The sequence below is a fragment of the Botryllus schlosseri genome, chromosome 8 (genome assembly GCF_051294905.1).
Source record: "Botryllus schlosseri isolate E-star chromosome 8, Bs_hap1, whole genome shotgun sequence".
Classification (NCBI taxonomy): Eukaryota; Metazoa; Chordata; class Ascidiacea; order Stolidobranchia; family Styelidae; genus Botryllus; species Botryllus schlosseri.
Genome location: NC_137243.1, coordinates 2999173 through 3025071, shown reverse-complemented (window position 1 = coordinate 3025071; position 25899 = coordinate 2999173). Strand labels below are relative to the sequence as shown.

Sequence of the window (25899 nt, the reverse complement as noted above, 5' to 3'; positions counted from 1 at the left end):
TAATTGCCCATTCTTATTCTGATTAGGATTACTACAGATTGGATGTATTGCGTGGACTGTGGTGCATCATTCCCAAAAACGTTGGCAAGGACTGATTTAGAGTAAATCGTACAATGCCACAAGCCTTGATTCGTGATCCAAACATCACGCATTTTAAAATACAATTGATGGGTGGTATAATTTATCTTGTGTCTGGTTTTAGTTTCAAAAACACAGCGTCCTTTCCGTTGATAGCATCTTCTGGCGCAAGGGCGCAGACAGAAAAAAATAAGGGTAGGTCAAGTTAATGGATGAATCAATGATATTGTTACTTGCATTGGTCTTAGGCCCCCATAGGGGGATCAACCGAACTTATGGGACTGCTTCGCCCCCTAAACCCCATTTCACAGCTACTCGAAAGCCCGACTTCATTGTCAAGTAAGACAACCACTCAGGCGCGTATATGAAAGATTGAGAATTTGACTGCGGACATATATATATCAGAGGTCTCGGCCAACATGCCTCGGCCATTTACGGTTCCGGTCCATGCTCCGCCCTAATATGTTATCATGATCAGTTTAACCGGTAGAGCTGAAGCGGTACCTTCAAAGACTAAGAACGCACGCAATTATATATCTTTAGCTATCTATATATGTTGATACCAGAGGTGGTCAGTAACGAAGTACTTCTACTTTTTCGAAGTACTCAAGTAGTTTTCCTCTACTTCTGGTACTTACTCAAGTAGATCTGATTTTCGCTACTTCTACTTCTACTTCGTAATATTTTGTGATCTACTTACTTACTTTTCGCTATTTTCAGTTTGTCAAGTAGAAGTAGTTCAATCTTCCAATCAGGAAGATAGCCTGAGAAATTTCGGGGCTGTTTTCACGTATCAGTATCAACATTTAATTTTCATAAAAGTTGAGTAAAGCCAAGAATTTTCGTCGCGCTTCGCGCGCAGTGGATACGGAGTGACTGGTATGATCTCACGAAAGTATCGGTGAATATAATTTAGGTGACGGGTTGGCGTGGTTCCGTTCACACCACATTATCCCTCATCGCCCATATGAAATAATTCATCACAATATATGTGGCTCATAATAACGTTTGAAACTGATGTTTCGCAATCTAGCATTTACTTGTCATATCGTAATTTAGCATGTCCACGGCATGTCCTAACCTGGAAAAGTGGACTCTGACTCTTTTTTGTTAGTTTTAGAGCTGTTTTAGCATACCACCTTTGAAACTTTCTAGACTAAAGGCATGAAATACATGTTCCACTTTCAGAAGATGTAGTATCAATATCAGTTCTTTTGTCTGGATAACATACATGTTGGAGTATAAAAGCAAGTGTAGTAATGCCTTTAGTTTCCGGAAATAAAGCTACACAATATGGCATTTTTACGGTTCCCCATATTTTTTATTAACGTTTACTAATCGCGCGAAGTGTTTACACCGTATCCTATATCACTTCTCCGTATTGCTCTTCGACTAAACTATGGGTCTTATAATATGGGGGATGGCGACGTACCATACTGTTTTCTAAAACGTGCTGTTCGAGAAAACAGAGGATTAGTATCGCATTTCCATATCAATACTATCATTTTCATCCCATGATTTGGACGAATGATTATGCTATCGAAAATTGGATACCTGCCGGTATGCATCAATATGAATCAAGCTCGTCACCTTCCGCATAGCTCAATTTGCACCTTTTTACAATCCATGTGAACGAATTGGGATCGTTTTCACAACTACTTACTTACTTGAGTACTTTTAAAGTCGGTAAATTCTACTTCTACTTCAAGTAGTTTTAGGTTGCTTCTGGAAAAAGTACTTCTACTCGTACTTGAGTAGATTTTTTCGTCGCTACTTCTACTTCTACTTGAGTAGCTTTCTTGACTACTTTGACCACCTCTGGTTGATACCACACGGTAAGATTATTCATGAGTTTCTAGAGGGTGAACGCGGGCGGGTGAATTGTAAATATTTACTTAGTTGAAGCATGCTGTTATTTCGTAACCTCTGGAGAAAGTTGTCACCACTCGAAAGATTGCTCACACTTACCATAACAAATTAAAGGAGAAACTTCTTTGAGACGCGCACGATTCCCAATTTGCATTTATTCACGGGGCGCAATATGCCATCCTGCTGATAATAATAATATTAATAACATAGTAATTTATAGAGCACCGAATATAACAATATATCGTTACTAAACTAGGGCGCTGTACATAAAAGGCAATATAATATAAAAGTAAACGATATGTATAAAAGATGGAGTGCATAGTTGTAGGGGGGAATGAACACTCGTGTAAATAAAACGGTCGTCTTGATTTTGCGTTTGAGAACATATGGAATTGGGGGTGTCGATAACTAAAATATCAGTTCCGATGCATTAGCGTAGCCTGGGTCCAGCCACATTTTCGTAGATCTTCGTATATATGACCAATGACCATGAAGTAGAATATTTCGCGGCAGATTTATTTGACTTGGAAATTTTTCTTAGAATTCACGCGATTTATTGTCACTCGATTTCTTGCTTCAAGTATTGGTGCCCTCTTGAGAGTTCAGTCTAACTATATTCGCAATTACGAGAGATCGTGTCGTCTAACATGCGACTTCGCGCGCGCACTCGTAGAAAGATCGCCAGCGATGAAACCTTGGCACAAAATGATAGACACATGTTCGCCGAAACATTCGATATTGATATCTTAAAGCGCCTAATAAGCCTTTCCTTGCCAAATCAGCCCAGTGGTATACAGAGACAATCCGGAATATATGCAAGCAACAATATTATTGACCGAATTCATTTATCACATTTATTACATAACGCTGAGTTTTCGTGGCATAATTAGAATTGATTTTGATGCGTAGTAAGATCAATCTTGTTTTCACCGTTACCTAGTCCGGTTCACTCCTATCTGATGACTAATAAAAGGTCATCAATATTTAAGTGACTCGCGCAATGGTTCGCAAATCTCATGTGGCCACCACTGCATTACATAATAACTTTGAGCGCATTGCTAGCGAACATAATGAACGGATATATTGCAAAAGTCCTCAAATATTGAAATTGATCATGATATTCACACCAGGGTTGTAATGACTCGAGTCATGACTCGACTCATTGACAGCTCAGCGAATCCAGCTCAACGCTTCAAGCTGCGTGAGAGAGAGAGAGAGAGAGAGTCTTTATTTTCATCGAACCAAAATACATAACAAACGGCAGTGATGGTGGTACAGAAAATATGCGTGCACAGTATTCGGTATTAGATAGGAATGATCGATAAGACCGTGAAGGTCATCTAATCTGATCACACCAGCATCAAACAGGTACACTTGACTCAGAACAGTCTGGCTGTAAAAAAATGTTTAGTTACGAAAGGAAAATAGAAAAAAAATTAAACAATGGTAGCAAATGATCAATGAAGCAATGTCTGGGCGAGGTAGGGCAACAGTGTTAGTGTAACGACAAGAGGTGATCAAGTAGGGCTTTTTTGAATCTATTATAAGGCAATTCACGGATATGTGATGGTAATGCATTCCAGATGATAGGTCCCGAGTAGTCGATAGATCTCTTAGTTAGGTTGCAATTGGGTTGGGGTAAGTAGACGTTTCCTTTAGACGAAGATCTCGTGTAATGGGAATGGACATGTTTAGCAGGTATGAAAAAGTCATCAAACACAGGAGGGAGACTATTGGAAAAATATTTGTGAACAACTTTTGATACTTCGAAGCGATACAGTTCATCAACTCGCAAAATTCGATGCTTACGGTAGTAAGGCGATAAATTGGTACGTAAAGGTACAGATGAGATCAGCCGTATCGCACGGTTTTGCAGGGTTCGAATTCTGCACAAAAATGTTGTACATGCATTTCCCCATACTACGATTCCATATTGCAGATGCGAGTGGAAAAGAGAGAAGTAGATGGTTCGTAGTACTGATCTGGAAACCAAAGATTGGAGACGGGTCATTATTCCCACACACCGAGCTAGTTTTGATATTGTGCATTCAATATGCTGCTTCCAAGACAATTTGGAATCAATGGTGACGCCGAGATATTTTGCTGAGTCACATATTGAGATTTGTTTATGATTGATGTTCACAGTGAAATTATGACTGGCATTATTTAAAACGAGCATCTCGGTCTTATCTGCATTCAAACTTGGTTTGTTTGCTTGCAGCCATCTCGACACTTTTGGGAGTTCCCTATTCACAGATGCATGCAAATCATCGACAGTGTTGGAGGTTATGAAGAGGTGAGTATCATCAGCAAATAGCGTTGTGCGGAATAAAGATGCATTAACAATGTCGTTAATATAAATGAGGAAAAAAGTCGGTCCAAGGACTGAGCCTTGTGGCACTCCACAAGTTATACCTCTGGTAGTCGTTCTTAATGTCCCCAGTTTAACAAATTGTTTGCGGTTTGCCAGGTAGCTTTCAAGTAGAGTTGCTGCAATACCCCTGATTACATAGTGTTCTAGCTTGTATCTTAAGATTAAGATGAGAATGATGGAAGTGGTGTCCGGTCAATACCGAGAAAACCATTACCGGGAATTCCATTACCGAAAATATAATATATGAAATGCAGGCATGTTATGCATACAGGTTGTGTGTATGTGCATCACGGCGTTGACACATTCGGTGTCGATTATCCGGTAAAAATCTCGACAATGTCCGTCCCAATAAGTTAGATTCTCGGCATTGGGCATTCTCGGTAATGTCCATTCTCGGTGGTGTCCATTCTCGGTAATGGTTTTGTCGGTATTGGTATAGAACCGATGAAAGTGATGGGTCATCAAGAGAGTATGTATGTATGTATTGTATATGTATGTATGTTCTTGAAATGAGACATATTATTCTATGTGTGTATGACTCTTTCATTCTCACTCTCACTCACATAAAATATTTCATTTACGCTCGGAAGTGTTGGACCGAAAGATCGTAGGTTGAGTAGCCCATTATGATATACAGCTAGGATAACTATAAGTGTTAATCTGCCGAAAGGCCGTGATCTACCAAAAAGGCCACGCGATGTAGGCTACCGGTAGATTGCGATCGACCTTTCGAACACTCGTGATATATCTGTGATTCCAAAACTGTGTGCCGTCACAGATTCTCGGGTGTGCCGCGAATCTTTTTGTAAATTTGGAAAAGAACTTATTTTAAAATGAGGCATGCAGGATAGCATATGCTACTTGAAATCGCTCTAACTGCTTCATAACTGATAAATTAGCACATGGAACTATCCGAAGGTCGTCGAGCATGTCCAGTCCAATGTCCACATTCAAATCGAAATACGAGCAACATCAACTGAATCAATACTATAGTCAGCCCTCTGGATTACCGGATCACAATCTGACTTATCGACGTCGCCTATACCGACACATGCAGCATTCATTATTGTCGCTTCCTTTTGTGTTATCCTTTCTTAAATCCAGTGTGCATGCCTCTTATTTACATGCTGCGAGGTCAAGGTCGATGTCTGATTAAAAGACTACTCCAAGTCGTTTCGGCACCCTCCTATCTTTTCAATGTATCGCAATCTTAGCTGTATTGATTTGATAAAAATTTCAATAAAATGATGATACTACGAGTATCCTAACTCGACCGTCAAGGTATTACCTCATTTTTAAGTCGAAGTAATAAGCCGCTTATGAGTATTGTTTCGTGCTCACAGAGTAGACAGAGGTGGTCAAAGTAGTCACAGTCGCAACTCAAGTAGAAGTAGAAGTAACGACGGAATTTCTACTCAAGTAGAAGTAGGAGTGGTGGTTCACAAGTAAGTAAGTAAGTAAGTTGGTATTCTACGCTCATTTTTGCCTACAAAACTGAAAACTGTCAATTAGAAGTAGAAGTAGTCTAAAATCATAACTACTTAAAAAGTAGTGTGAGTAGGAAAAATCTACTTCGAGTGGTTCAAAAAGTAGAAGTACTTCGTTACTGACCACCTCTGGGAGTAGAGCAATTTTGAATGACTCATCTTTTGAGGCTATCGGATCACATTTTCAACAAATCGATATCGCCCATACCTAGTGCCGACACATACCTCTTCACTGCCGCTTCAGTCTGCATTCTAATCACTATCTCATTCTCTGCTATTGGTAAGACAGTGCGGTGCAATTCTAAACCAATACAGTCGGCTCGGCTAAATTCGGACATCGGATATCACGGACAATCGCTTTATTCGATCAAACTGCTTGGGAACGGGGAAAAAACTGAAAATTACACATAAATATAACCCCGACAAATTAGGACGCAGGCTTGCAATCATCAGGTTGCGACACAACAAATAGTAGTTCGTTCGTTTTAACACAAGATGTCGATGCATGCAGTAACATCGACAATCAACTCATACAAGGTTGTGTCAGTTTCATGGCCGCTTTTAATTGAATATACAATTGCGTCCATCTTGTAGAACAAATGCAGAATAAATACAGGTACGGAAAAGTTTAGCAGAAAAAGTGAAATTGCACGGTAAACTAAAGAAAAGAGTAAAGACGCATCCTGACAGTGAGGATATCAGAAAGTACTAATTACGCCCTATATGCGCCCGTTACACAGTAATACAGTATACAGTATCTGCTGTGTGGTTTGGTATCGAAAATACTGTACAATGCAACAAATAACCTTAAGGTATTACTAAGGTGCATTTTATGTGATCTGTGCCACTTACTGCAGCATATAGCGCAGCTGCAATAAATTTATCACGCAACCGTACCATATTTTGAATACATTGTGTGCCTTTACAAACTCGCACAAAGCCGTTTCCCCGCTTAATTCGGCCAAAAGTGAGCGGATTATAGCGGATTGTATTATTTACACAAAAGCACAGTATGGAAAACAGTATCGAAGCAATTAAAAAGTATGTCGTCGAAGAGCAATCGCACGGATATATCGGTCCACTGGCCAGTGTCCTTATGAGTTGTCCGATTCTCCCACACTAAGACCACGCCTGTTCTTGTGCAGCAGTACATTAGTGGACATTGTCGACTGTATGAGTTGGCAGCAACAGCTCGCAGATTGACCCAATCTATGGTATATTCTGCATCTCCATACTGCTGTAAGGTGTGGTATCCTGAAAGATTAAAATGACGAGATTACCGAGAGAATCACTGCACATTACATTTGTACAACAGCCTCCAGATGACCTATACCGGACGGTGACAAAGTAAGCGGACGACTAGAATGAAATGGATCACGCCGTTACCTTCCCAATTCTTATCATTCCACACTATTTATGGCATTGCGGTTATTCATGTATCACGCCATCGTACATTATACTATCGTAAAGAGAGCAGGACATTCGAAAGCCCGAATCCAAATCGATTGCCAAATTTATTGAATCGAGCGAGCAGTGACTGCCAATATTTCCGCGTACTGCGATTATACAACATACATGGACCCTAGGTTTTGAACCCCTGGTCTAATCCGTACATGATTTATAGGGAGTTTATAATTTGTGTTTTATACAATGCGACGATGCTTACCGTTTGTCCGTGTTCCTTCCGGCCACTAGGCAACAAAGAGTCTCCCGACGCCCCACTATTCGGCTTGTTTGACGCTGCGTCATTCCTTGAGAAAAATATTTGTAGATATCATGAATACAACACGCAATGTGAGCATGGGTGCATGTCATTTCGGGCAGGAGATATGCTTTGAGTATTAATTTACATGAGATTAACGACCTGGTAATCTGACCGTTCCGCGCCTACTATATACGGTATTGTGATGAGATCGTGAGAAAGGGAAAGAATAGCTGCTAAGTTAATATCATTATTCAGTCATCGATGTGCGGTGTTGTGGTAGCTCTCTAGATGCATCAGAGTGCCTTGAGAAAATTGTGCGGATATCGAAATAAAACAGGGGTTTACAGTGCATTGTGCAACCTTTCTAAGGTAGCTTTGTCTGTAACGTTTGAGTGAGGATGAAGTGGGCAACGAAAATTGTCAAAATAAAGCTAAAATATGCAAGACTCTGCAGTCCGCAGTCATATCGAGATTTACAGAGTGGTCTCGTCATCGCGACGTCATTAATTATAAAAGATATGGTTGATTGGTGGTCCATGTAACTACAAGAAAGCTTACGTGCGTCCCACGGTTTCCACCAGTTGGTTATTTCTAGCTTGTCAAAAATGACTGCAGACCCTTGTACCAGAATAAATCTTTACTGACATAGGGACCTGATCGTCTCGTTTTATAAATATACCTATCCTCAACCCCGTCATTCAAGGTTAGGGCTATGGAAGCGTAAACTGAGTAATGGTGTTATGTTACAAGTTTTATCTTCAGTCGTCTTGGGGAATCAAGTCTAATATTAAACAGTAAATATTTCCTACGTGTCACATACTATCAATAATCTTCCATAATTGCTTGTACGAACCTTCCACATTTTTTCTTGATTAGAACAGCTACGGCAATCACGACGACGACGACAACAACAACAATAATAACGATAACGACAGATGTGGAATCTGTTTCGTCCGGGCGAGTCATCCCATATGTAACTTCATTTTCTACATAAGAAAGGATGAAGCTCAATAACCAGTGTGTTGCCTGTTCGGGAATTTCGTTCAATGACACTGCACGAAAGCTATCAGATGTGTCCAGGGGTGTACTCGGATACGATACCTCTTAACAAAATGCGGTTGTTTAGAGGAGAGCTAACATCATTTAAATTGTCTTAGTTTTCATTGCTTACGTCCATTGAGTAATACATTACACAGTAAGGCTCTTCAAAAATGACTTTTTTTCTCAAATCGCACTGGCTACTTGATAAAATTTTTAGGTTACCTAATTTAAGCCTACACACCAAATTTGGTTCAATTCCAACCAGTAGCCGCATTGCTACAGGAGAAGAAAGTTTCTATTTATTATATAAAAATAAATACCGAAAAATTTTAATTTTTTTCTTTTCACCCCATGAAAGTGTTTGGTTGTCTATAGAAACGATGTTCACCAAATTTGGTTCAATTCTAACCAGTAGAAGCGGAGTTATTACCGTCGAAAAATTTGGATTTGAATAAAATAATATTTACGGTGAGCAACACTATAATAAATAATTAAAGAATTGGTCACAGTAAATACTATTTTATTCGTAATCCAAATCATCATCAAATCATCAAATTGCAGTAACTTTCGGTGCAATATTGCAGCCAATTTCCGTGTTCAGAGCCACGTTTTTTAGTACGCAATTTGCCCGTATAGCCCGAAATCTTGCTTGAAGGAAACAACGAAAACATGAGCACTGCACGGGCTGGTCTTAGCTACTTAATTCGCAGATCGGAAGTATCGCACATTCACGATGACTTCTCGTATTTTTTGCGTGACTGATCAACACAACGGTGTATGCTTCCGCGTTTGATATGAGGTATAGGCAGCAAGGCTTCGCCTCGAGTGTCTTCATTAATTAACTTAATGGCGACCGATATTGGGTCAATTAACTTAAGAGATGTGTATTGCTGTGTAACAGTTGGACACCAACGTCACACAAACCTGGTGTTGAGATATTTCGGACGCTCGTAGGCACCGTAATTGTCGGAGTCCATCCAAATTTTGGCGAATGCCTATCCGACATCATTGTCTGGTTCTCCATTCCTGGCGTGTTGTTCTCAGAATGTGGCGTATCTTAATAAGAGATCGTACCATGCATATCGATTAAAGTGGCTCCGATTGTAAATAGATAAACCATACCTGCTTCGGTAATACTGGTGTTTTCCTGAAGCATTTCCTTGGTTTGAGCTGCTGCGGTAGATGACAGAGAACTCTCAGTTGTCATAACTAAATCACAAACAAAAGCAATCGTTAATTGTAGACAATTGTCCAATATTAAAGCCCTGTGACGGCGGTTATATCGGTATATCTACGCCATAACACCATCGACCGCGGAACATACGTAGTGCAATATTTGACTTTGACGCGTAACAGGCTTCTGTATAACATGTCACCGGGATTGATTGTTGCGAAATAGAGCACAAATCGATAATAATAATTTTCTTCGGGAATTATAATGAAATGGAAACATCAACGCGAGCACACGGCTGATCGTTGTCAAGTTGAAAGCAAACTATATATTCTATATGGATCTCGCGATGGGTGGGGAGTAAATGGAAAGTATTCAAATAAAACAGCGCGTGCTCGTCTTATAAGCTCACACACAAAGCGTATCGCACGTGGTACAGTCGCTCACGCATTGGTTTGCTACGATCATAACAAGAAATGCTAATAGCTAAATTATCGAAACGAAATGTGTAGTTAGCTCAAACACTGATTAAGGAATGAAACCAATCCAGGACCCTAACTTTCACCCACATAGCCTACACTCACCGGAACAATCAAGCAAAATTCCATCGTAAACCGTGATGTACTTGTATGTAACAGTTGCAGACGAGTTGGAGCTTTCATCGCCCTCTGACCCGGACGAGGTCCCGCGAAGCAACTCTACGGTCACATTCCCATGAATCATCTTCATATCGACTAGCCCGGGACACTTGCTGTGCAGTTTCTCTTTCCAAACACTGCATGATTTGCCGAAGGTCAGTATCAGACAGCGCGGAAGTTCGACGTCGTCAGGCAACGGTTCGATTTCGAAGTCTGTCGAGGTAAAGCAAAGTGACAATGAACGGAAACATACGCTAATCCAGATAGCTGAATATGTGACTCGCGGTAATATACTTGAATATTGATTTACTACATACTACTAATGGTACATTCATTGCAGTAGAATTTATTAACCCAATAGCTTTTTGTGTGCCCCTTATCAAAAGTTAACTGCACAGTGCATAGTAAGAAGCATATACGAAGAGGTTCAAACGAAAACCAAATAGATTAGGTCAGTTAATCAACAGATCGATCTCTGGCTCTTAAGTCCTAACTTCTGATAACCAGGTTAAAGCACACAATTCATCAATCGGTCAACATCTAGTGAATTATCCTGTCTGTGCCAGACATTACAATGACGGTATGTTCATTGTGATTGCCAAATGTGGATCTGCGTTCCATTTGCCTGTATTAAAGTCCTCCATCATAAAATTGACCATTGACCAAATCGCCAATCATGATTTGTGCTGGAAGAAGGAGTTTCTGTACGTGTACAATCTTAAAAATTTTCCATTAACATAAACCGCTTTAATTGTCTGTGCAACGTTTTCCGTGTATTGTGTAATTTGATTTCCTCTCGTTTCTTTGTCTTATGAGACTATCACAACAGCTGACTTTGCCTAGCGTTACTTTTTTTATTACATTGATACGTCATACTTATATCATACGTATATGCCTCTTATTGTGCCGTTAGCTCTTGACAAGGGGCACACGAAAAGCCTTCGAGTTAATAAATTCTACTGCAATGAATGTAGTCCTCAAAGCAAAATTCTCACAGTATGTAAAATCACCCGATTGTTGCCTCGTCCTTTGAGATATTAATATTCAGGAAATATCAGAGCATCTGAAACGTAATCAACGTACCTGATACTCTTGTCACATCGGTGTCTTCCGGAAAGGATTGCGACCCGTGCAGTTTAATCATCATCCCCAAAATGTCGCTGTTCTCGGGTTGGGCGATATGCAAGCATGTCCGTTGGCCGTCATTTCCTCCGTAAATTTGCACTGTGCCTCCCGATTCGGCATGAGCGAGAGGAATCGTCTTTTCACAGACTTCATCGCTGGCAACTGCTGTAACTTGAATATAGAGCAGTGTTCATAACGGCACCGAGAATTACACTAACAATGCATATATAGCGAGTAATAGATTATGTCATAGATTCGGGATGTTGAATTCAGTGCCGCAAAAATGTCACCAAGCAGACTCGCTGTTTAGTACACTTTGTTATTAGGATGTACGAGCTTACATTCTGTAATATTTCAGTTGCGGTTTGATGTTCATTTCGTTTTATAAGTCATCGGCAAATTATAATATTTGACACAGCGTGAAAATGTGGTTGTAATACAGACAATTTCTCACACAAGATGAAGTATCCTGTGACTTTCCAATTTCCATGTGCTGCGTAGATCCGCTATATATTGCGCCAGTAAATCGCCTACAGATAGCGTGATATTCTATTCAAACGCCAAACGGTGTCAACGGAATAAAGTGAGAAGTCGGGCACATGATCTCATTGCTAAAGTGTTACGCAATAGACCTGTTTATTATTGCAGAAACATTTCACCCGCGAATGTCTGAAACAGGAAATCGACTCCTGCCCTAACGAATTCTGTTATTGCAAATTCCTATAATGATTGTAAGCAAACAGATTTCCCTTCCTATTTTGAATAATAATGTTTGAACCGAATCCTCATATATCGCAATGGACCCATTCACAAAATAAAAATGTCGAATAACTTAATTAGAATTATTGTGCAGTGACTTACCTTGAAGGGGCACGGCCAGTAACATCGTAATCATCAATATTCCGATCATTCTTGATATTGTCTATAATAATTACGTCTATCTATAGATTCTTCCTTGAAATTGAATAAAATTAATGGAAATGGAATTAATCTATATGCAATCTCTAATCATGGAATTAGCTGTCAAATCAATATCTGTCATGCTCTCGGAAATTACATATAACGACATAATCTATCTTGGAAAAATACGACCAAAGATGATCTTCTGACCTGATTAATTGAGTATATATTTCTCGGTAGCACCTGCCAATTTCCTAGCCTGCTAAAATAAGTCTGCATATAATAACAATTATTGGTGTTAACGATACGTTATTAAAGTAGGCCAGATCAACCCTCAATTGTCGCACACTAGGTCACTCGGTATATTTTATACTAGCCTGTGATATGAACAAGCCACGATTGTGCACTGTGCACTGTGCAGTCTATTTGCAGTCGTCTCAAGGAATAGTCTCAAGCGGTTTATGCTTATCGTCACAGTTCGCCTTGAGAGAGAGAGAGAGAGAATGGGTGTTTCACCGTGGAGATAGACCTATCCTATAGTATAGTCATCGTGTTCTTATATCGATCAAAAACACAACGCCAGATCAAATACACACCATGTGGCGGTCAAATAGAACCTTTCAATTCTTTGCTCGGCGCTGTGTTACATTACATGCATTGTAATCGATACAACGTATGTTTCGGAAATATCATGTAATAATATTGAGAAGGGAAAGAGCTCACAAATCACCATAATGAGAGCGCCGCACTACTTTATAAATTCACACCGTCATAAGCACGACAATATTTAGGCTATACGTGATCGCCTTTCACCCTTCAGTGAATCAAAACAGTATATCCCGATAAACCAGTGCATTGCGCAATTTAAGCATGAGGCCTAATGACTCATTATAATCATCGCGGGAAATAGCAAATGTCGATATACCACGACTATAGTGCCGACATATCAACATTGACTGACTTCACATCGTTTGCAGCATTCTTTCCTTGTCAACGATTCTGGTTGCTATGTGAGACGCAATTGCTCAATATCCTTTACCAGATCCCAGTATATATTAACGTATGCACCTGGGATCAGCACACCCGTCAATTGTTCTTAAGGTCTTCGAATGCATGAAGCATATTTGCGAGTACATTCATTTCCCTAATCAACAATAAATGGGAGTTACATATCTCAGCCAAGGCATTAATATGGCTACGTCTTGGAGATGAGATTAAGTCAACATGCGACGGTTTACGTTGAAGCTTTCTATGTACGAATCCATAGTTTACGCTGCATGCAAGTCTATTGACCACGCAATACAAGAATGACTTTTGTGACATCGAATGACTTCTTAATATCTATTTCTTAGATCAATTAATTCTACGTCGATTTTCCATAGTGCTACTTGAGGTACCTTCGCGCTGTGGTTTGTTACCCGGTGATTCCCCGCGTATTGGTTTACTATTGAGTACGCGTGACCTATCTTCGTGCTGAGTGCTTTTTGTTTTGTGGTATTCATGACGTTTGTCGACTACTATGGTCATTTACACCAGTCCGATATTCTTCATTTTTTCCGTAACTGCCGACTTATAGCCCACGGCCCACTTCTAGGTTATTTGTAAGACACTGCTTAAGCGGATGAGGTGACGAGGAGGAGCTTTTCGGGCTGAGTGTGATTGTATAAAGATTTTCCCTGGCCGTATACAAATCGTGTGCGGATTGCCGAAGTATTGATAACGGTTTCTGTATGAACAGAATATCATCAGATTGGAAAGGCGCTTCTGGTCGTATGACGACGTCGAAGTTATGACTAAACAGAAAACCAAATCACTATGGTCAAAATAAAAATGATCCAATTCTGGCAAGGATTGGAGCACAAATTCAAGCCAGCTTGATTTGGCGATTCAGCGCTGTAATCGTAAAAGAAAAAATGATGTAAATACTCCCGATTACCGAACTCATCTGTTGTGAATGACGAGAGCTATCATGGTCGATAATCCAATACTACGTTTCATACTGTCATAATCGCCGATAATTGCGAGATATTATCACTTCCCTTCTTCATATTTTGAAACGTGTGGCGAGCGCGCATGCGTTTCATCAGCTTACAATAGCAGGAAGCATGGCCTACTTTTTAGTAGGCCATGCATCAGGAAGTCATTCCATGTTTTTGTTCAGTTACTACTGTCCGCGAATAAAAGATGACAACTTGCATCAACTTTGCGGGCGCTTACGACACAACAAATTCAGATTATTTCGCCATCGACACGCAATTATCCGATAAATCAAGCTTTCGCAATCGCATATACGCATGTATTTCATATGATTCATATAATTCTAGTTGAAGGTAACCATTTTTTGCCGCTACCGTTCCTCGAACAGTGGCGACGCACATTGTGATACCGTAATGGCAAACAGCCCTGTTGCTTTCTCACAACGTAAAACTGTTCAGTAGGGCTCTTCAAAAATGACTTTTTTTTCAAATCGTACTGGCTACTTCATAAAATTGTTAGGTTACCTAATTTAAGCCTACACACAGAATTTGGTTCAATTCCAGCCAGTAACCGCTTTGCTACAGGAGAAGAAAGTTTCTATTTATTATCTAAAAATTAATAATAAAAAAATTGAAAATTTTCTGTTCACCCCATGAAATTGTTAGGCTGTCTATAGAAACGATGCTCACCAAATTTGGTTCAATTCGAACCAGTGGAAGCGGAGTTATTGCCGTCGAAAAATTTGGATTTGAATGAAATAGTATTTACGGTGACCGATTCTTTGTTTATTTATTTAAGTTGTGCTCATCGTAAATACTATTTTATTCAAATCCCAATTTTTCGACGGCAATAACTCCGCTTCCATTGGTTCGAATTGAACCAAATTTGGTGAGCATCGTTTTTATAGACAGCCTAACACTTTCATGGGGTGAACAGAAAATTTTCAAATTTTTTATTATTCATTTTTATATAATAAATAGAAACTTACTTCTCCTGTAGCAAAGCGGTTACTGGCTGGAATTGAACCAAATTTTGTGTGTAGGCTTAAATTAGGTAACCTAACAATTTCATCAAGTAGCCAGTACGATTTGACAAAAAAAGTCATATTTGAAGAGCCCTACTGTTCAGTACATGTACGTACGTCGTACAATGACGTCTAAAACAAGAACAGAGAAGCCACTGCGTGATATGATACAATTGCATGACTATACCGCGATACGCAACTGCATTGCAGCACGCGCCAGCGTTTCCAAATCTGAAGAAAGAGGTACATCGTTTTTCATGCAGAACTTCCGTTGTCTATGCCAGTGGTTCTCAACCGCCGGTCCGCGGACCGGTGCCGGTCCGCGACGACCTTCCTGCCGGTCCGCCAGGTATTTTGCAATTTTATACCTTGATTTCAAGATGCTACAAGTAAGAGCTGACTCGCCAAACCGCGCAGTTTGCACGATCATTCGTTTTCGATATATTCATTTCGTGCAGAACCGTAACTACCGCACCCAAACCCCCTACTGAAGGAGGCCCAAAGTGATTTCGTGAATGAACATAAATTATAGAGTATTTCTTTGAAACTTCATCCAACTTAAAAAAAATCGCGCTTCTCCCGATTTAGTGTCACTAAATGCCTTGATTGTTGGGTGCCCTTCCCCCAAGAAATACGCATGATATATAGGAATAGGCATTCCGGCGTCAGCCATTGCCGCGCTGCGACGCACCAACACATGATGAAGCTTAGGCGAACATAGGACATTAGGACTACGAAAAGTGTGCCAAAGATTCGGCAGAGAGAACGCCTTGGCCGAAAACGACCGCCCTTTGTTGACCGAAAACTTCGATATATATGTGTCACATTCTTCATGGGCACCTAAATGGCTGGAGCAGAATTTCGCTGTCCTGACAATCTGTACCCCACAAGACAAAAACCATCCCACAGAGAACAGTTATTTTTCAGTGAAGAAATAGTAGTTTGGAATCGTGTGCGTATTCTAGTTTAGTGCGCTTGTGCGATATCAATATCCATTCACTATATATAACAGACAGTACTTCACAAAATAATGACATACAAGAAGTAATTATTCCAACAAGCCAACCGAATATGTTTAATATTGATGACGTGTCGAAAATTTTCCAAGACAACACCTTACTCAGCTCTACCGGAAAATCTGATAATTCTGAGAGGATAAAAAATTAGAGCAATATATAAGCAATAAATAATATTATTGACCGATTCGGTCATGAATTATAAAAGAATTTCTCGATTTGCGCCATTAGGCTGGATGTGTTCACGAGTACTGGTGAAAAAAAATCCATCTAGCTGTAGGAAGAATAAGACCAAAGTTTTTTGGGGGGTTGGCTGACGAAGTGGTTTTGCGGCCCCGGGTTTGTGGATGGCCAGTTGTAGCTGTGGTGTGGTGTTTTCGTGCGGCGCATTGCATCTGTAGTAGAAAGAGTAGCATACGTCTGGTGTTGTGGGCAATGAGTCTTGAGCAAGGTAGCACGACAAGGTGCTTGGTTCGACTCCGAAACACTTCTTCTCTCGATATTGTCGAAGAGAAGAATATTAATCCAGTTGGCGTCCTCGGTTACATCCATGGCCTACGGCGCGAAAGACTGTAAAAGACTCTCGGCGGTAGCACGTGTATCTGCGCAAGGCAATTTTACTTCGACTCAGCAAACTCACTACCGTACGGATCACATGAATGCAATGTTCCCTCTAATTTCCGACGAGTCTGCGCACACTCACCAACTCAATGCGCAGACCCTTGGACAACAGTGCGTAACGACTAAAAAAAAGGTCATCACTTCGGATTTTTTGTGGGCAAGTTAGATTTTCTGTGCGCAGAGACCTTGTCAGCACTGGGCATTTGCGCACGTGCGCAGCTTAGAGGGAACATTGCATGAATGCCATCATGAACATCATTAATTTCAATCAAACCCCTCAAAATGTCACTCTCTAGCACCATATACCTGCAAAAAACGGCAGCATACTCTAACTTTTCGGTTGATTTCAATTTTTGGAAGTCCCCCGGTCCGTCAAGTATTTTTCGAAATTTTACCGGTCCGCGAGGTGAAAAAGGTTGAGAACCACTGGTCTATGCTATGCACATGGTGCAATAAATGCGTAAAAATACACACGCACAGACAGTGTGTTGTACTTTCTAGACCAGTGGTTACCAAACTTATTTGGCCTGTGGCACACAAGAAAATTATAAAGCCCTCGCGACACACTAACGAGAAAGTTACTTAAAAATCTATTCACGTGGTAATGCGATGGCTATGCTTGTTTAGACGAACATGTATTCGACTGAAACGGGGTTTGCTTGTTGACAAACATACCCGCATTTCGTCGTTTTCCAGGCTGTGTCGCTCGGCTACAGCTCTAAACTTCAATAAAAACGTAAAAAACATGTTGACATACCCGTTCAGGTACAAATGACAACAATATTTTAATTGTACTTATCGTGGAATAGGATTTGGAAGGAGACATACAAAACTCATCAATTTATTTGCGAAAAACTGCCCACCTACATTTGTTTACTACAAAACTACAACATATCCTGAAGTGGTGTTGAAGTGAAGATAATGTGCTCATGATTTGGTGCACGATTTCTTATTTATGGTTAGATTTGACAATAATTCGACACATAGCAGCGCAATTGTAATGCGGACACTGTGGACATTGCCCTACTTAAAGACAATGCCGTGGTTTGTTTCATGGTCATGGTGAATGGCCTCGCGTGCTTATTTATCAGCTATTTCAGAAGTCAGACCGCTTTCAAGAGCGGATATGCTTGTCTATGGACGCCATATCGTCAATATTATGCAGTTATTTTCCAAAATCCCGAAAGACTCGCGGTACCCCTGAGAATCTGTCGCGGTACAGAGTTTGCGAAACACTTTTCAAAACCACCAATCTATCTATAGCTATATGATCGAGTCCTGTGCTAAGTATTTATTTTGGAAAAAACTGCCTCGATCATGTCATGCAATAGGACACGACGCACTTGCTGTACATAAACTTGGTCGACTATCCCGCTGCCGCGCTATATCGATATGCGCGCTACCTTCCAACACAATGGTGTGATAGTACAGGTATTTCCTGTCGTCATTCCCCTTCTTCCTAACCCAATTAAAAGCATCCTGCATCTTATATGGATATCACGAGACAAGTTTATTTGATGCCAAATGAAATAGTGTAATAATATACGATACAGATTGTACGGATACAATTTTCGAGTCGCGGAAGCAGTATCTCTCAACTGCGAACGGTATATATTAAAATGCTCCAATGATCGATCATGTATGAGACCTGCCAGTCGATACATTAAAAAATATCAAATCTCCATGAATCATTTCCAATCAAATTCCTGGTTCACGAAAGATTATATCAGAAGAGGTTAATGAGTTTTTGCAATAGAAGTCAAAACATTTTGTTATCAAATTTGCATTTTGACCCATATACTACAATATTCAAACACTGCAACAGCAGAATTATATTACCTTGAACTTTGAGAATATTGCGGATTTAGAATAGATTCATAAAATCACACCAGAATGGACATTTTGAACAAAATGCAAAGTGAAACAGCTACGATTCAAACACAGAGAAATGAGAATTTGAACTGCTGTCACTCGCGATCGCACACATGAGGCTGGTAGATTCGCTTGCATTAGACTCCTCTTGTTTACGCCGCGATTTACGAGATAGTATACTCGCCGATTCATTTATTCTGTGAACCATTCCGGATCGCTTGACTACATCAGAGAGTAACGCTCTGAAAGTATAAATGGCGAATTTTCGAGACTATCACTACATGATAGCCCAATAAATAGCGACCTTAATAGTAGATGCTGGCGGATTAGTAATATGATAGGGTTTAAAGGCCTTTCCATTCCTATTTTATATGATACGGCTATCACACCAATTTTTATTAACGAGGAATATGTTGTGTATATGTGCAAACGATATTTGATAAAATGCCAAGACTTACTGAATGTCCATGTCCCACACAGCCATTCAGCAAGGATTCACCAGTCGCTTCATTGTTTTCCTGGTCCGTCGCTGGGTTGTTCCTTGGGAAATTAAAATCTTTGTTAACTCAAAGTTCAAAAATCCATAATAATTTGAATGTGTGTCGCTTGACATTAAATACAGGCCAAGAAAAGAAATGTCGGATATGAACCAGCAAGGGAAGCTCAGGGTGCGTCTACACGACTAAACACCATCCATAAGATTGCTTACGAACCTTTTACGTGTATAAATTAGAACAACCAGAAAGATCAAACCAATGATGACAGCGCACAAGCACGCGATGATCACAATGCAAGCCGTTTCGTTCGCACGATTGATCTCTCGGGTTATTTCCTTTCCTGCAAAAGAGAGTCCCTGCCTCATAGTCAATACGTATGGACTTATCATTCTGCAATACTTCATATCTTGTGTGACGCGTGCCAATTCTCACCTCGGTGTTTAGAGCAACATGGTTACATGATGCCATAGCTCCATATTAACTTGCAGTAGACATCACATACCTGTTGTCGAGGCAATATGGACGCGTGGTGTCACCGCATCTGACGGATTCCACCTAACTTTCGGCGAAAATCTATTCAAAGGCATCGTCTCACTATCCGCTATAGGCTCGGTAATTTCGTAATTGCGTGAGTCTGAATAAGGAAATACATCGATTAACCATGACTTCAACTGTGCAGTAGATTATAGACAAATCTTACCTGCTGCTGGAGTCACAGTGTTGTCGTGAAGCATTTCATTGGTGGTACCTGTTCCGTCAATCATTGCGTTTTCTTGAAAGATATGTCTTGTTTGCGTTGGAACGGTGAATGGTGGAGCATTGTTCAGAGCCGTTTTGAAATCGGAAACAGTTGCTCCTAATCAATAAATGTTATTTACGTATATGAATCTTCATATAGTGGTCTCGCTGTCTATATACAAAGCTTATATTCTTATGTGCTTGCTACAGAGAATAATACATTTCGGTGATTCAACTGCTACACTTATATCAGCTTGCCTGAAACCTTCATTATTTTGTGGATGTAAATTGTAAGCCATAGCTATATGCCAGTAAGAGACGCAAGGACTCAAAACAAAACAAAAAACAGCTTCTTCTAGAATCATATAGAAATTTGTTGACAATGTCTGTAACGCGCGTTCTTTCTTACCATTAGCAGAATTTTCGACTGTCGACAATTGCTTGTCTTCAGATGTGGTCTCAACGGTAGGAGGAGGCGTTGTATCTGTCGAAATAAAGTCGTGGCTGTTATGAGTGATTGCAATATGTGCTGATGCATACAGATGGAAGGAAATCGACCTACCTGAGTAGTATTAGTAATTTAAGATCTATTGCGATTCCAAAATAATTGATATAGGTAGGAAATTCTCAACGATACGCGTAATACCACGTTAAAATGGTCTAAGTCAGTGATTCTCAACCTTTTTGTCTTCGCGGACCCCTTTCGGACCGTTACGGACCCTGCGAACCCCTATGAAGTTTTACTTTAAATTTACCTCAATTATCGTGCAATTATCTTGTGGAAGTGATAACTGTAGGGCGTAGGCTTAGTGATACACAGCAACGAAATTAATTTTCTCGAAAATAAGATCATACTTTTCATGTAGAATTGGGTTGACTTCTATTATTTTAAAGCGAATTCTGCAACTGCATTTCTTGAAATACGTGATCGTGTCTTGAAAATCTGCGCCTTCGATTTGATAAGAACGAGTGCCTAAAATCCATCTCCACAAATATAGGTGGTGGCGAATGTATAATAATAACGCGTAACGCTTCCGTCGACACATTTTGGTATAATCACAACAAATATGACACCAAAATTGACAGATATTTTTTAATAAACATACAACGTCAAGCCGTATCATTTCTATCTAGCAGCTTATCTTGAAGTTATTATGGAAAAATGGTCGTGTGTATCACAGGATAAAATGGATTTTGGTAAATCGTTCGAAGTCGCCATGATTGACCTTACTCATCACCCCAACAAAACAGCTCTAAATTGCAAAATGTTTGTATCATTATGCTGTTGGCAGTTTAGCAATTAAAATGAATCTGCACAGTAGGATATTTCATCTCATACGGCCATTTTGTTGATGTGAGCTCTGGAGTTCCACCAGTAATGAAGCGAAACTGCCTCGTATTTTTACGAATAAAAGAAAACAAATTAGGTTATCAACTATTTTGAGGCTTCGTGGACCCCCAGGGGTCCGAGGACCCCCGGTTGAGAACCGCTGTGCTAGAATAAAGCCCCTATGATCCGTGATACAATTGTAGTATACTGCTTGGAAATAAGGTGTTCAAGTGAAAAGCAAAGCGTGCGGCCCGCGAGCGTTGGGAATGTTTGAATCCGGCCCGCCACGTAATTTGAGTTGGACACCCCTAGGATATTTAATCTCATACGGCCATTCTGTTGATGTGCTTGCTGAAGCATTAGCAGTTAGAAGCGAAACTGCTTCGTGATTTCCCTAATTTAAAAAAGTTACAAATTCGTTTCCAATCATTTTGCAAATTTAGAGGTCTCGCGGACCCCCTGAAAATGCTTCGCGGACCCCCGGTTGAGAACCACTGGTCTAAGTCTAAAAGATAATTCGCAAATTCAGGGACAATACGAGCGGCCATATTACATTTAGCCGATGCATCAGTGAAAAACCATAGTGTCCTATATGGTGTGAACTGTGGACGCAAGCAAATCTCACGGTTCACTGCAATTGGTCTACGTCACACTTTCCATTTGGCCAAAGGCAACTTTACGGTAATTTTCGACCGATTTGCCGAACGCAAAAATTGATAAAATTGGCATCAATCGAATGCTACCGCGGTACTAATTGCGAAAATATATATTTTATTTTGCTAGTTGTCCTGGAACTCACCCATATAGGACACTATGGTGAAACAAAGCCTTTTGCGGTATGTTGTATATCTCGTGTTGTTTTGAAGCCATACTTATCTCTAGCTATCTCTATCTCTGGATATTTTAAAAAACAATCGCCTTCCATAGTGAGACGGTCACGGGGCATGTTCTATTGAACACTATTTTTGGATTCTTCCTGTCTTCGATAAGTAAATGACTAATTTAAAATAGTACACCCATTAATGCGACGCAAATCAACGGTCCAAACGAATGGGTGTCGTACAGTTTGCGGAATGACGGTGTAGGGCAGGCCTACCAGCAAGCGCTCTCAGTAGTCATGTTTCGGAATATCGGAACAACCAGACAATATCCCATCAATCATGTTTCGGTACTTACCGGTACAATCTAGCAATATTCCATCATAAGTGTTGATGTACTTGTATTCAACAGTTGCAGATGAATTAGAGCTGCTGCGCACTGATCTGGATGTAGTCGCGCGAGGCAACGCCATTGACAAATTTCCATGAATCATCTTCATATCGACTCGCCCAGGACACTCGCCGTAGATTTTTTCTTTCCAAACGCTACAAGACTTGCTGAAGGTCAATATGAGACAGCATGGAACTGCAGAGTCGTTACACGGCAGTTCGCTTTCGAAGCCTGCGAATTGAAACAATATGATATAGTCCTGTGTTTTTACACAATAGCCGCTGGTTTGTAGGCAACTGTCTTACCGTAAATGCGTGAGATATCGTCGTTTTCCGGGAGGGATATATCGCCTCCAAGCTTTAGCAGCATGCCTAAAGGTGTATCGATTTCAGGTGTGATAATTTGCAGACATTCCAGCCCTTCATGCTCATCGTACATCTTCTTTGTGCCACCCGACTCGGGATGGTCGAGAGTAATAGTCCTGTCACATGCTTCACCACTTGCTGCAAATTAAATGTATCTCAATAAATATGAGTAAGACGGATATACCGCGGGTTTAAGCTGTGGAAAGTTCCATTTCATAGATTGCTGGTGCATGTCAAGATTTCGAAACGTCTAAACGCGGTCATGTGGAGGCAGCAGCGTGTAATATTGTCTTTGTTTCCTAACTGTCACGTGTACATTTACGTAAAGGCTTAGCGTAATGCATCTTCTATGAACCAGTCATCACGGGCTGAACAATGGTCTATCTGCGTAGGACGTCAACAAAGCACACGTGAGTGCATGATCTCAGCGGAACTGAATCAAAACAAAGACTGACGCCATTTAGACATTTTTACTACATTTTTTTGACATTCGACGCGCGAATGTACTTGCACGAATACTATCCAGTATCTATACACCAATTCGTGATGCAATAATCCAATTTCGTTTAAAATGTATTTGAATGACTTTAACTCTCGTGAAGGTGCGAAGGCAGCTTGGTGATGACTTCAAAATTCTATTGCCGCCGGTGTCTTTGGTATTCAGTCATTCTGGAATATACTCGAGTCAGCAATGACGAGTGTGTATTGTGTACCAATTTTTGCAGTTTCGTATTCGTGTTCAAAAAGTCACGGGGATGCTAATGAAGGAAGTTTGAAGAATGCTTGATAGATCGTTTTTTTTAGATACGACGACCCCAAGATACTGATAGCATTTAAAGCTAATTACCAAATATTATCAGCCCACAAAAGGGCAGAATATACAATACCAAACTGTGTATATCCTTTGGTACAGTCTATCTCATGGGTGGATCGTCGGGATATATTGAAATTGAAAGTATAAGTTGGCTGAGCAGGAATATAGAGTTATTGTCCTATAAAAAGCGGTAAAAGCACAAACTTCATCATCTGCTGGTACAATTTTAAAAGAGAGTTCATTGATGTAGACGCGCACTTTCACAAAATGCAAAATAGCGATAAAGAATTGAACATTTGGAAATTATGTTGACTATAAGGAAACTCGCACCCACCTTGAACGCAAGCAATCAGTAAAGCGGCCGTAATCACTGTTCTGATCATTATTCAGAATATCTATAATAGCTATGTTTGCCTTTTTCCAAAAATATAATGGAGCAGATAGTAACGTCTGACGAATCTTTCAACATAAAATATCAACACTGTGCAGTGTGCATGCATTCCATGTGCGGATAATGAGGAAGGACGCATTATGTGATTTAAATAAAGACACGCGAGCTACCGGTCTGATAGATTGGACTGCACAAGCCGACTAGATACGAAAAAGCAGAATACGATGCGCTGGTCGAGTGCAACATTTGACTTTTGTAAGAGGCCTTCGAGCCCTTCTAGTTATACAAAATAAGACACACAACTACGGCGTCTAACAAGAAACCTCGAATTCTCGAAACGACAGTGCGGCACTCGCTAAGGTCACGCTGAAGCCATGTTGTAGTAGCCGACGATAAATTGGGCATCCTTATATATATATATACCTCAATGGGTGTTACACCATCTTATTGAATCTATCTCGTGATCGAATCCAACGAATCATCGTTCTTCGCAGTCTGAGGCGGCGCGGCGAAGGCGTAGATCTCGACTCGAATGATTTTCAGGACATTCTTTTTGAAGAATACGCGATCCCATTTGGACAAGCGCTCGTAAACATTTTGTTTTCTCCATAGAAGTCAGCCACATTGGTAATATAACTCATGTCATCGTTTGACGTGAAATTGTGCTAGATAAGTAGTAATTATGTCTGCAAATATGGAATACAGCAAACCAATTTATCCATTGCCGTCAATGCATCTGCAATATACTGACTCATGTATTGCAAAACGTCTTCCCTTTGTTGAATTCGCGCGGGAAATCTATTTATAGACGTATATCGCAATATTATATGGCTATTCGTCAACATCTCAGCGTATGGTCAAGCTCTGCATCTAGACGCCCTATAAACAAAAGCATAAAGTGATGTTCAACTAAGGCGTGACGACCACACCCTCATTGTGTGATTGGGGGCAATGGCGTGAAATCGAGAAAGGACATTGTCCTTGATTGCCGATTGTAGACTATACATAAATTCAGAAATTTATTTAGACGCGATACTGTCGATCGGAACAGTTTTGCTAGAGGTATAGTCGAATGCTTTGAGTGCAACTTCAGAATGCATTCATTTCCTAGCGCAGGAGACATTGAAGAAATGATCTCAACACGCGGTGTATACTAATTCCATTTATTTGGTTTTAACGGTTTCAAATACCTTTATTTTACTGGTCATGACAGCCTGACCAGCAGAATAAGGAGATTATTTATGCCTACTTAGTACTTATTACACCGAGCAATTCTACATCGATTTTCCGGAGTCATACTTCGGGTATTTTCGGTCGTACAAGCTACGCGGGGATATATACCATTCACTGACTGTGCACTGAACAGTGTATATAGTGCACACTAGCCTATACTTCACGTGATGCGAATGCCCGGAACGTTAATGCAGCGCAGTCCGCCTTCAGGCCTTTAGATGCGACAAGTGGCACTCCATTCGCAGCTGTAGTTATGATAATGATAATAATAATTGGGCATACTGTGCAGTGTGCATATTCTTTGGAAGGCCTTGAATGCACCACTGGACTAATATTACACTAGTGAATCACAGCATAATTTCTGTAATTTCGATTCTTCATTTTCAATCATCTCTACCTCTGCTCTGTAACCCGTGCCAATTCT

At 40.3% G+C, this 25899-nt stretch overlaps 2 protein-coding genes across 2 annotated transcripts; both read right to left on the bottom strand.

The window, feature by feature from the left end:
* Positions 1 to 6277: 6277 nt before the first annotated feature.
* On the bottom strand, positions 6278 to 13684 carry LOC145444205 (uncharacterized). The gene is made up of 8 exons (XM_080322140.1): positions 12350 to 13684; positions 11447 to 11659; positions 10310 to 10576; positions 9677 to 9763; positions 9479 to 9610; positions 8367 to 8499; positions 7475 to 7559; positions 6278 to 7062 (listed from the first exon to the last, which is right to left on the bottom strand). Exons 1-8 carry the CDS (start codon positions 12396 to 12398, stop codon positions 7018 to 7020), a joined length of 1011 nt encoding a protein of 336 aa, XP_080178266.1. The 5' UTR covers positions 12399 to 13684; the 3' UTR covers positions 6278 to 7017.
* Positions 13685 to 19045: 5361 nt separating this feature from the next.
* On the bottom strand, positions 19046 to 24355 carry LOC145444204 (uncharacterized). The gene is made up of 9 exons (XM_080322139.1): positions 24186 to 24355; positions 22978 to 23175; positions 22640 to 22903; positions 20543 to 20617; positions 20096 to 20251; positions 19898 to 20029; positions 19612 to 19735; positions 19357 to 19438; positions 19046 to 19140 (listed from the first exon to the last, which is right to left on the bottom strand). The coding sequence occupies exons 1-9, from the start codon at positions 24232 to 24234 to the stop codon at positions 19126 to 19128; spliced, it is 1095 nt and encodes a 364-aa protein (XP_080178265.1). The 5' UTR covers positions 24235 to 24355; the 3' UTR covers positions 19046 to 19125.
* Positions 24356 to 25899: the final 1544 nt, after the last annotated feature.